The sequence below is a fragment of the Lepisosteus oculatus genome, chromosome 1 (assembly GCF_040954835.1).
Source record: "Lepisosteus oculatus isolate fLepOcu1 chromosome 1, fLepOcu1.hap2, whole genome shotgun sequence".
Taxonomy (NCBI): domain Eukaryota; kingdom Metazoa; phylum Chordata; class Actinopteri; order Semionotiformes; family Lepisosteidae; genus Lepisosteus; species Lepisosteus oculatus.
Genome location: NC_090696.1, coordinates 32,241,894 through 32,253,767, shown reverse-complemented (window position 1 = coordinate 32,253,767; position 11,874 = coordinate 32,241,894). Strand labels below are relative to the sequence as shown.

The following is an 11,874-nucleotide window of genomic DNA, read 5'->3' as shown; positions in this document are numbered from 1 at the left end:
GACTTTTTTGAAATAACATGTACTGTAGAAACCAAAGAAAAAATAGTTTCTTCTATCTTCTACAATGCAATACCTCTTATGGAATCTTTTATGGAATTGTGTACTTCCAAAGGCATTTGAACATGAAAATATAAAATGTTTCTAAAGGTTTAACAAAGATGCATTCAAAACAATATTACTGTTTTTTCAACACTTCTCAAAATTATTTTTAATGCTATTATCACAAAGGCAGCACTTAACAAGGTGTTCAAAGCATCTAAACTTACAAACCAAGTTCACTTTCACAGAATGAATACTCTGAGGTGTGGTCGGTCAAACAGTTCTGCTTCTGAGTGTTAATATTTAGGCTATATCATTTCTGCTTGATCTTATGTTTAACAATTAGATGATTGTTTTCACCTGTCATTGTCAAACCATTGTCTTGTCCTAAAATGCCAAGCACCTGTTTAATTTCCATGCATAAAACTATGTTACTCAACAAACCACTCTGAAAACCATGTAGATATGCTTTTTGACAGGAATGAAATTAACAAGGAAATTTTTAAAACACTAAAAAGTATATTTAAATCTATCTGGAAACACTACCAGGATATGAAAAATGTTTATATTTAACAGGACTTAAAATCCTTATTGCGAGACCGCAGTGGCAATTGAAAAAAAAAAAACTGTATCTACTGTACTTCTCCAGTGCTTTACTTCATCAAGTACAAAACAGAAGAAGAAAATACTGTATGAGAAAGTTGTGCTTTGTGTGAATGTTGAGTTTTACGCAACAAGGTCAAACGGTAGTAACTGGTGGAATAGGCACCCCAGTATTCTGTGTCCTCATACAGAGCCAAGTTTAGCCTTTGCTTTGACAGCATTTTGTATTGTAACCTAGCTGATGACTAAGACCCTTCATGCAAGGTCTTAAAACTCCAAAAGGAAGTTCATCTAAAATTATTATAAAAAAAAAGTCAGTGTTGGAAACAATCCATCTCATCCTACGACTTCCTGCAACAAATAAAATTAACCAACACACATATGTTTTAAGAAATTAGGGTGATACTTTCCTATGTCTTGCAAAAGGTTTATAGCTACAAAAGCTTTTATAATGCAAAAAGTAAATACACAATGTATAACACGTACAGGAAGAACTTCAATACAACAGATAACCTTTTTATTACAACAGCATTTTTGCATTGTTACCTGCAACTTAAAGTGTAGTTACAAGATTATAAATTATCTCCTAAAACTATGTAGTGTAAAATGATCATTTATGGTAAAGCATATACAGCCAGAGGAAGGGTCTAGGTTAAACTGCTTCCTTTTTAAAAGTTCAGCTTAAATTATACCTCTACTTTCATTCTCCGAAATAAAAATAAAATATTCTTTTGAAAAAAGCTTTTTTATTTTTTCTTCATACAAAACAGTTAGATGAAAATAGCTAAATGTACATTTTAGGAGTGTAACGCAACTAGTAGACCATTCCAGCTCATTTGTGGCAAATTCCTGTGATATGATTTCAGAACAATGTCTTACATCGAAACTGTCATAGGCCTGCTCTCAGTTGAGGGTTTTCCAGCCTCTTTCAACTTTTCAGAGCACTAACCACACCTCTCATCTTCTAATTCCAGTAATCAAGTCCACGATCATTCTACAGTGAGTTCAGACAGCTATTTTAAGACATAAAATTAATCCTTCTCATACCTGAGCAGAATGTTACCACAAATAATCAGAACAGCCAGGTTGAACATTTAAATGGACTAAGAATAAAACCAAGGCAAGTGCACATAAACAAATCCAGTTTCAAGGCTGCCATTGGTGAAGATGTCATTTCACATACATGGACAATCATGATGGAAATGAAAAAAAAAAAACATACTTCCGACACACCATTATTTGTGATGTTACATAGTCCTATAGCAATGATTGCACATTGGGTACTAGCAAAGTAATAATGCTTCAAGTAACATACATGCTGATTCAGAGGTGGAACACAGAAATGTATTCCTCTTCATGGAAGCAGGCCAAGGACTTCCAGGTGGAAAAAAAAGTAACATTGACATTTGTAAAAAAAATCTTTGGGATGAGAAACCAAAAAATAACTGATGTGTGCCATCATTTTTAACATAAATCCAAACAAAATTTAAAACTATATCATAGACAAATTAGAAATGCCAGCATTATTTCCCCAATCACCTTTGTTTCACAATATTCAGGGTTATCAAAAGAATTCTTCTTTAACTTAGTGACACAGGGAAGACAGCAACTGCCTTTGCTTACACACAAACAATTAATATCAGTGCTAAAGCTGGCTTGCATTTCCTGCCTTTAAGAAATTCTTGGGATTGGGATTTGACTTCCTGTTTAGTAGGCTTGGTTCCCAAAAACCAGCAAAAGGAACATTCCATTATCTCATAAAATATCAACAAAACAGAGTTTGCCCCAGCAAAAGAAAGCAATGGAGTTTCTCTCCATGCAGAGCAAAAAGAAGATAACTGAATTTTGGCAACTGAGGTCCCCTAAAAATAAATAAACAGCAAAAAATACATTTCTACAACATTTCTTACACTTGTAAGAATATAATTATCATCCCACCAGTCCCAAGACAGTATGGTTTTGATTTCAGCATAAACGTTAGTCTCTTTACCTGATTAGTCTCAGCAAACAGACGCTGGCCAATGCGAGGGATGTAGAGAACTGTGACTGTTCATGTTGCATCTATACAATTTGAAGCTTCACCAATGCCGTCCATTGGAAAACAGTGCACATGTGAAAGTCATTATTTCCTTCGCAGCCTGACTTTGAAACCTGAACTGCCTTGTCAGTATCTAATTAAGATATCCAACATTTTTTACCCAGAAGGGCATTCAAATATACTGTAATCCTTTGAGGGTTAGTGATTTTTTTTACATAAAGTTGAATCCTAACAATGCTGCAATTCAAATGAATTAATAATCATGACATGCTATGTAGAATGCTGTTCTTTCATGACACACTTATGTAATATTAAGGGAAAATACAGAATTACTGCCTGTAGCTTCTCAGCAATGGAATCTTATTATACGATTTACAGTACAAAGATTTCTGATCCCTTTCACACTTAATCAAAAGTTCCTCTCATACATTTAGATTAAGTTTTATCTCGTACATCAGAAAGACATTGTCTACCTAGTACAGACCCTTAGACATGTTTGTTGCTGGAGTGCTGGTAAAATATTCTGACATTCTTCACTAAATCTCTGATATCTGAAATTCAATAAAGACCAATAATATAGTAAGGCAGTGTCAAACATGCATTCATCACAAAGATCAGAAAATCACAAAGAGACGTATGATAACAATACACATTCATTAAGAGCAAGTTACATGTTTGTTTGTTTTTTGTTTTCAAGGCTTTCCAGGTGAGCACAACCAGAATTAGCTCTGGGTGTAAAGGAATCATCTTATGGAGAGGGTGATTTTTCCAATGCTTCCATTTTCACTGTCTTCCACTCTTGAATCAAGAGAAATATCCTGCTTCCAGAAAATAAAGCTGTTGAGAGCAGTATTCTTGGGACTAGGCAGATTGGTTGCATCGCTGCATAATTTCAAGTAAAACATTTGGAGGTCTCTCATTTCCTTCTTCCTCATTGCAGCCAGCTGCTAGAATCTCAAGAGGTTCCAGAGGTCTCCAGATAACTCTGAAGCTTGCGGACTGTAGTTTTGTCCAATGAGCAAAGATCAAAGTCAAATGTAGTGTTTGTTATGTGAAAGTGTCCAGTTTCTTCAATGAGGTTGACAATCTGTAAGAGAGAGGAGGTGGGGAACATTTATATACAATACATAAATAAAATCAAAACAGAGCAGTATAGTTAAGTGATTCACATATAGAAGGAACAGACTTAGTATTCTCCAAGATTTCAAGTAGACAACCATTACATATACACAGAACAAGATTAGTAGCAGGGCAACACAGTGGCATAGTTGCTAGCATTGTTGCCTCACAGTGCTGAGGCCCTGGGCTTAATTCTGGACCTGGGCTGCTACTTTTGTCTAGTTTTTATGTTCCGTTTACATGGGTTTCCTTCCAGAGCTGCGGTTTCCTCCCAGTGGCCAAACACATTCTGGTAGGTTAACTGGCTTCTGGAAAAATTAGCCCTGGTGTGAATGTGTCTGTGTTTGTGTGTTGCCCTGTGATGGACTGGCATCCCTTGCAGGATGTATCCTGCCTTGTGCCCATTGCCTGCTGGGTTAGGCTCTAGCTCCCCCACAAACCAGTTTTGGATAAAGCAGATAATGAATGAACGAATGGTAGTATTAAGACTGGGAAAGGTTGATGAAAGAACCCATGCCCATTCCTCTATTTTATTAAGGGTTCTGTCACTGTCCTAATTATAAACATACAGCATGCATTCATATTAATGAAACTAATTAATTCCTAGGATATTAAAGGAAGCAGGAAGCTGAACTGAAGCAGAAAATTATGGATGAGGCTGGGAGACACTTGAACTGAGGAGCACAATGTCACTAATACAATTGCCTGGAAGGCATTTCACAGTGGAAGGTTATAAAATGATTTTTAGCACTCTCCAGCTAGCAGTAAGGCAATCTCTACTTCTAGAAGCCAAAGCTGAAGAGGCTGCTGAGACAATGGGTTATCATCTACAAACAGTGGTACTAGAAAGTTGGTGAACCCTTTAGAATTTTCTGAATTCCTATATAAAATGTGATCATCATCTAAGTCATAAAAATAAAGATAATCCAATAAAACAAATAACACACAAAGGGATATACGTTTTCATTCATGTATTGATCACAATGATCCAACATTAAATGTCTTTGTCGGAAAAAGTATGTGAACCATCACTTTCAGTAACTGGTGTAACCCCTTGAGCAACAATGACCAAACGTTTACAGTAACTGTTGATCAGTCCTGCACATCGGCTTGGAGGAAGTTTGGCCCATTCCTTCTTACAGAACTGCTTCAACTCAGTGATGTTGGTGGGCTTTCTTGCATGAACTCCCCGCTTCAGGTCCTGCCACAACATTTCTACTGGATTAAGGTCTGGCCTTTGACTCTGGCATTCCAAAAAACAAAATTTCTTCTGCTTCAACCATTCTTTGGTAGACTGACTTGTGTGTTTAGGGTGGTTGTCTTGCTGCAAGACCCACCTTCTGTTGAGCTTCATTTCATGGACGGATACCCCGACATTCTCCTGTAGAATTTGCTGGTACAATCCAGAATTCATAGTTCCGTCAGTGATGGCAAGCCATCCTGCTCCTGTGGCAGAAAAACAGCTCCCAAACCATGATACTGCCACCACCGTGTTTCACAGTTGGGATGAGATTGTTATGTTGGAATGTAGTGTTTGGTTTTTGCCAAACAATGTTTCTCATTTAAGCCAAAAAGTTCTATTTTCAACTAATCTGTCCACAGAACATTCTTCCAGTATTCTTTTGGCTCATCCAGGTGGTTTTTAGCACACTTTAAATGGGCAGCAATGTTCTTCTTGGAGAGTAGTGGCTTCCTCCTTGCTGTCCTCCCATGCACACAATTCTTGTTCAGTGTTTGCCTGATGGTGGACTCATGAACACTGACATTAGCCAGTGCAAGAGAGGCCTGCAGATCCTTAGATGTTACCCAGGGGTTCTTTGTGATCTCCCGGAATATTATACGCCTTGCTCTTGGAGTGATTTTTGTTGGACAACCACTCCTGGAGAGAGTAAAAATGGTGTTGAATTTTCTCCATTTGTACACTATCTGCCTGACAGTGGATTGGTGAACCCCAAAGTCTGTAGAATTAGTTTTGTAACCTTTTCTAGTCTGATGCGCATCAACAATTCTTTGTCCGAGGTCCTCAGAAATCTTTGATCGAGGCATGGCATTCAATCACAAATCTGTGTGATGAAGACCAGCCTTTGGTAGTGACGACTCAGGTTTATGTTTTTTAAATAGGGCAGGGCCACCCAAACCCACACCTGATTGTCATCCCATTGATTGGCACTCCTGACTCTATCCCCTCAACTGAACTGATAATCCTCAAGGTTCACATACTTTTTCCAACAAAGACATTTTATGTTGGATCATTTTGATCAATGAATAAAAGAAAAGGTATATCCTTTTGTGTGTTATTTGTTTTTTTGCATTCTCTTAATCTATTTTTATGGCTTAGATGAAGATCTGATCACATTTTAGGTCACAATTATGCAGAAATTCAGAAAATTCTAAAGGGTTCACCAGCATTCTAGCAGCACTGTACATTCTAGTCTTGACCCATGTTGACGACTACCTTAAATGCTGTGGGACCATTCAGAATGAAACGCAACATCTAAATGCAAGAACATTTGTACCTTTGAAGCCCTTAAAATTATTTCATGATTTGAAGCTGAACTCACAAGCTGCAATATTATTTGTGGTACCAAAGAGTCTGGAAAGCCAAATCCAGAAATACTCTATATTCAGCTGCAGAAAACATACGAGTCAAACCCATATAGCATGTGACTGAACAAAGATGTGCTGACAATGGGGAATGGTTGGTTAAAAGAACTCATTTGTCCTTGCTAAAATCTGAGCTTGTATAAATTAGTATCCCCGAAGTTTCACCTTTAATTAAATTGGTGAAGCAATTTTCTCCACCTGGTGTTCTCTGTAGTTGGATCTAAATACATAAAAAGCAGTATTATTGTAATTTCATTATCACAAAATTTCTGTTAACCTTGAAAACCTTGAAATAAATTAACACATTCAAAATCAAAACTGAATTTTAAATAAAAAGAAAACAAACTCACTGTTATTAAATAACACTCACTCATCCCCCACTTTGCCTACTACCACTTTGTCTGTAAAGAAATCGAGAATAAGAATACATTTATTGACACTTAATATGCTATTCCTTCTCATCCACAGCAAAATTATATGCACAACTGAGGTACACTGAAATCTGCCAGCAACTACCTTTAGCAGTGCCAGTCAACAGCACAGAGACAGAATGTTCTCTCATTACATAAAGATGTGCTTTACAGTGTACAGTTTTCCAAAATTGAAAATTTACAATGGAAATTTACTCAAATTAGAGCCTAAAATCTGTACTGCAGCTAATCAAGAGTCGGGTGATAAGGTTGGTTTTATAGTTTTTCATTATGCCTAGGTTTGTTTAATGCATAATGTGCATATCTTATTTTGATGGGAGTTAAAATAGCTGCATTAATGTTTAGTAACTTCACACTGACATACCTTACCCTTAATCTCTTTCAATTGATAAAAACATGTTGTGATTTCATTTTTACCATGATTGTTGTGTGAATTATGCCTAATTGTACCATGACAAACTTATATCCCAAAAAAAGGAAAGAAATAAAGAGTTATTGGGAAATCTGTTTAATTAAAAGATGAAAAACCCCTTCATAGAATACAATTATGGTCAACCTAAGATGTTTCACTTTCAGTACAAAGTTTCCTTGCATGTTTTCTGTAAAACACGCTGCACTGCCAGTACTGTATATACAAAGCTCAATCCCAAGCCTCATTGTATATTAATCAATTTTTAATAACTGCTTTATCTTTAGAGGCTCAATCCATTCCAGCAGATAAAATGTACAAGCAAGCTATGCCTTAGATGAAAAGCCAGACCACTGAAGGTGACACGCACTCACTAGAGATCCCACATAACCTGGAGAACAGGTCTTCGGACTGTGGAAGGACACCTGGAGCACTTTGGAAATTGCCTCACAGCCAAAAGGAGACCATGCAATCCAGAACCCTATTGTAAAAATCAGCTAAAAAACAACGAATGAAGTCAAAGATCTCCAAGATAATAATGGGAAACTTCCAGGTCATAAAAGAAATGGCTGATGTTTTCAATTAATATTTCACTCAATCATTTAGCAAGGAAGAAATAAAATGCCTCAGGCTAAGGATGAGAAGTTCTATAGATATTAAATAGTTCAAACACAGAAGAGACAGAATTGTTATAGGTACTAGAAACACCTAAGTATATACGATTGGGAGACTTGTAGCAATTATAGACAAATTGATCTTACGTCTTTATGTACAGTTATGGAAACAATACTTAGAACTAATACAAATGATTACATATGTGGTAAAAGGACCCTGGAGATAGTTACTTAACAGCTCTTGAAACAAGCAAAACACTAATGTTCCAACTGATTGATTCATAACAGGTTAAGTGCTAAAAAAACAGCAAAGTCAGTAATCAGTGATGTAATTAAAAGTACAACAGGGGTCTATGAGGACTACAGCTTTTCCTTTTTTTGATTAACGATCTAGATTCTGTACAGTAAGTAATTCAGTGAATACTCAGAAAACACTATAAAACTGCCAATAAGCTTCAAATAGTTTTCACAAGATGAAGACAAACAACTGACAGTTGCTGTTTAATGTAGTCAAGTATTTGCAATAACATGCAAGCAGTATATATTACACATATAAGCCCCGAAAAGAACAGCCTGAAGAAGCCACCCATGAAAAGAATTAGAATGCATGCATGCTCATAAGCACCTTTTTATTTTAAAACTCGACATGCAGGGAAGAAAACAATTTAAATCATGGGATTTACAATGCAGTATAAAACCACAATGCAGTTTAGACTGTTGTGTACAAGTATGATCACCATGTTACAACTGTTAGTTGGAAATCAATCCAGAGAAGAGCACATGGAAGTTTCAACCTGTAAAGCCACACAGTCTAACCACATGGAGTAGTTTAACCCGTAAAGGTGCTACCCAAGTGCCGACCTCTACGATTGCAGGTTTGAGCTTGGGTCATGTCATTAGTCGATTATGAGCTGTATTCTTAGGCCTTAGGCCCAGGTAGTGGCCTAAGTGCCACCACCACTTTCTCTCACAGGTGGGTGAGGCTTGTAGCTGTGAGCCAGAAAGTTAAAAAACCACAACTGGTAGTTCCCAATCGAATGGTATAACAAAAATAAGCGGGCATTCTAAATATTTGAAAAATTAAAAGTGCGACCAGAACATCTCAGGAATTAAAGGAATGTCCTCCAATGATGGAGCTACCCACCTGAACTATTAAAATGATATGCTTAAATTCTGTGATTAAAAAAATAAGCAAACTTGTATTTTGATTGCAATGCTTTGGAAAATCACACAGCACAGCTTTTACACTTGATTTTTAATTTCTGCTTGTAGTTACAAATCCTTTTTCACAGCGGTTTCCTTTCTTAAATGTTTTGACAACTTCAATCCTAGTTTTTTTAAGCTTAGCTCTATTGAAAAACGCAATATAGCCCTTCACTACCTTGTCCTCTAGAACTTTTGTACATTGTATATACAGTAGAATATTCCACTGTGAGTCTGAACCTCAATGCTCAATGAAATGATGATGGAGGGAATACATTCGTATAAAAGCATCTTATTCAAGGGTTTGTTAAAGTATATTGTGCCGATTAACATTTATGATTAACAGGGGAGGAGGTCTGCTTTTAAAATCACGGGATTTAGTATATGTCTGCGATTGGAAGCAATACAAGCTGTATTGCTTCAATGCTGCATGGTTTGCAATAGGTGCCATCTTGTGAGATTCTGTCCCATTCCTCTCACTGAATTTGGATATATAATTGTTCAGTGCTGTGCCAGTTCATCCCACAAATGTTCAACGGGACTCTAGTCTGGCAACGATCACATTCTCATCTTCACAAGAAAACCATTGTGAGCCAAGCAGCATGAAGACATTTACTGTCCTGCTGGAATGTTATGATGTCAGGAAGAGCCTGCGGGAAGGGCATCAGATGAGATCCCAGGATCAATGTGCAGTCAGGTTGTCATGACTACAAGTAGAGTTCTGCAAGTGACTAACCACTCCTGCCCAGAGATCCCCATCAATTGGTCTTTTGTACACAAAAAGGAGCACATCTTCACACACCACACTCAATGTAATTGTCCATAATGGTGCTTTATACAAAACCACTATTCATTAAGAGGACAAGACTCCACTGCTACATATTCACCTGCAGTGTTACTCCAGCATAACAACACAAAAGTGTTCTCCTTTGATAAGTAGGGTGTATTTATTCTTTTCTTGATTTTCACCAAGTTTGACATTCAGCAAATTAAATCATCTCATCTCCTGAGTCTAATCAACTCTCTTACTGATGTGATTCAGCACTTACCCAACTGCCCAAGTCACTTGGGTGTCTCACAGTCATAAATGATCAATCAAAAAGTGACGGCAAAAAATGTAATCAATGTCTGAACCTTATCACACCCCATGCCTTTGATACTTTGTGGCAAAAGGCTAAAAATTAGCATTATAGTAAGCAAAACATTCATCCCAAAAGTAAACTGAATGAAGAAAAAACAAGTGAAAATGAAAGGGAAGACAGGAATCACGTTATAGTTACAGCAGAAGAGGTCACTCATAAAAAAAATGACGGTTCAAAACATGCTCATTGTAGATATAAAAGGGCTTGTTACAAAATATTTAAGAATTACATTAATTTGAAGTACATTTCACACCTGGGGGAAGAAACAATGCAGTCTGGTAATAGTTATTTTTTTCATTCATTTATTCAAAACATATAATTGATTATCAGGACTCCACAATGTCTGGGTTGAAGAAGCCGGTTCATAGTAGCAGCACTCATACTGACCTGGTTTTATTCACACTACAAAGCAAGTGTCCATGTGGAAAGCATTTTTAAAATTCCGTAAGTTTGGCCAAAAACTAGGAAACCCAGAGGGGTATTATGACATCCAGGATACAATTCAGATGGCTTGATAACACATGCTAATATTCTGAGCAACAAATTGTTTGCATCTTAAATTTAAGCATGGATATATCAGGTCAAAAAACAATCCATTCCTGTTTTTTGTCACTAATTTATGTTTTCATTTATACAGGGGGTAAATACCACCCAGCTTCCTTTGCACATTTAATACAAAAACTCTTCACTTGTGGCAAACAATCTACAAAAAAGGCTTCCCAATGACATAAGCTAATTTTCCAATTTGCGGTCTCCTAAAAAAAATAAAAAAAATTGATGTTAATGGTTTCCATCTTCCATGGCCTACAGAATGAAATCCATGTGGAACACTTTAGTATGCTGTGCATGTGCTTTTTTTGTTTCTTCCTTAATCTCTTATTGGGTATGTACTGTATGTGGTGACTTCCAGCTAGCTTCAACCCAGGAAAACAGAATGCTAATACTCCTGTCAAACACAGAAGAGTCAACCTCCCTGGTTTGCAAATCCCCACAGAATTTCTGGTGCCTTTTCAATTCTACTCTCTCAATTCTTAGCACATGTGGCAAATTCCCAAACCTCCTTTCAAGATTGCTTAGATTTTACCAAAGGCACAAAGGGAATTCCATTCAAAAAACAAGAAGAACTGGAATATGCAACTGATTTTTTAAAAGATAAATCAGAGAAGTGTGACTTTCTGATACAGTTACCACGCATTAGGGTTAAATGCAGCTTTTTATTAGTTAAACAGGTCTTTATAAATCTTCTACTGCATTCCACTCATTTTAAAAAAAGGACTAAGCAAATGCAACATTAATAAAAGTGCAGTAGTACCATTTAACACAATGTGCAAAAATTAAAAAGCATGGTGTTTTACTTTGAAATGTCTGAATGGTACTAGTGTCTTTTTGCACTTAGAAGAATCAGTACATTAAGTCTGAATTCTAATTTTATTGAACAGTTTATAGGTAGAAGGTATACAAATACCAAGTAAAGACTGGAAATGAAATAAAAAATCATCATTATAGAAAAACATGCACTTATGTAAAGGCAGTAGCCTTGTCTTGTATAAGTCAAAGAAAGATTGCAGTGGGTACTGGAGGGCTGAACAGAGGTCATCCTTGTATTTACTAATGCTTTTATGTTTGGGTACATCAAGAACAGGCTAGTCAAGACAATATCTCTTAGTAGGTA

The 11,874-nt window shown here is 36.6% G+C and overlaps 1 protein-coding gene across 2 annotated transcripts in view; it reads right to left on the bottom strand.

The window, feature by feature from the left end:
- Positions 1-1,368: 1,368 nt before the first annotated feature.
- The window catches only part of mllt3 (MLLT3 super elongation complex subunit), a 103,684-nt gene continuing 93,178 nt past the window's right edge, over positions 1,369-11,874 (bottom strand). The window contains exon 14 of one of the 2 annotated variants that reach the window (XM_015345161.2): positions 1,369-3,767. In XM_015345161.2, coding sequence (XP_015200647.2) covers positions 3,636-3,767 — 132 coding nt within the window. In that variant the 3' untranslated portion in view covers positions 1,369-3,635. Of the gene's footprint in view, positions 3,768-10,398; positions 10,958-11,874 lie in introns of those variants that run through there. The other variant, XM_015345162.2, reaches the window with a different exon arrangement.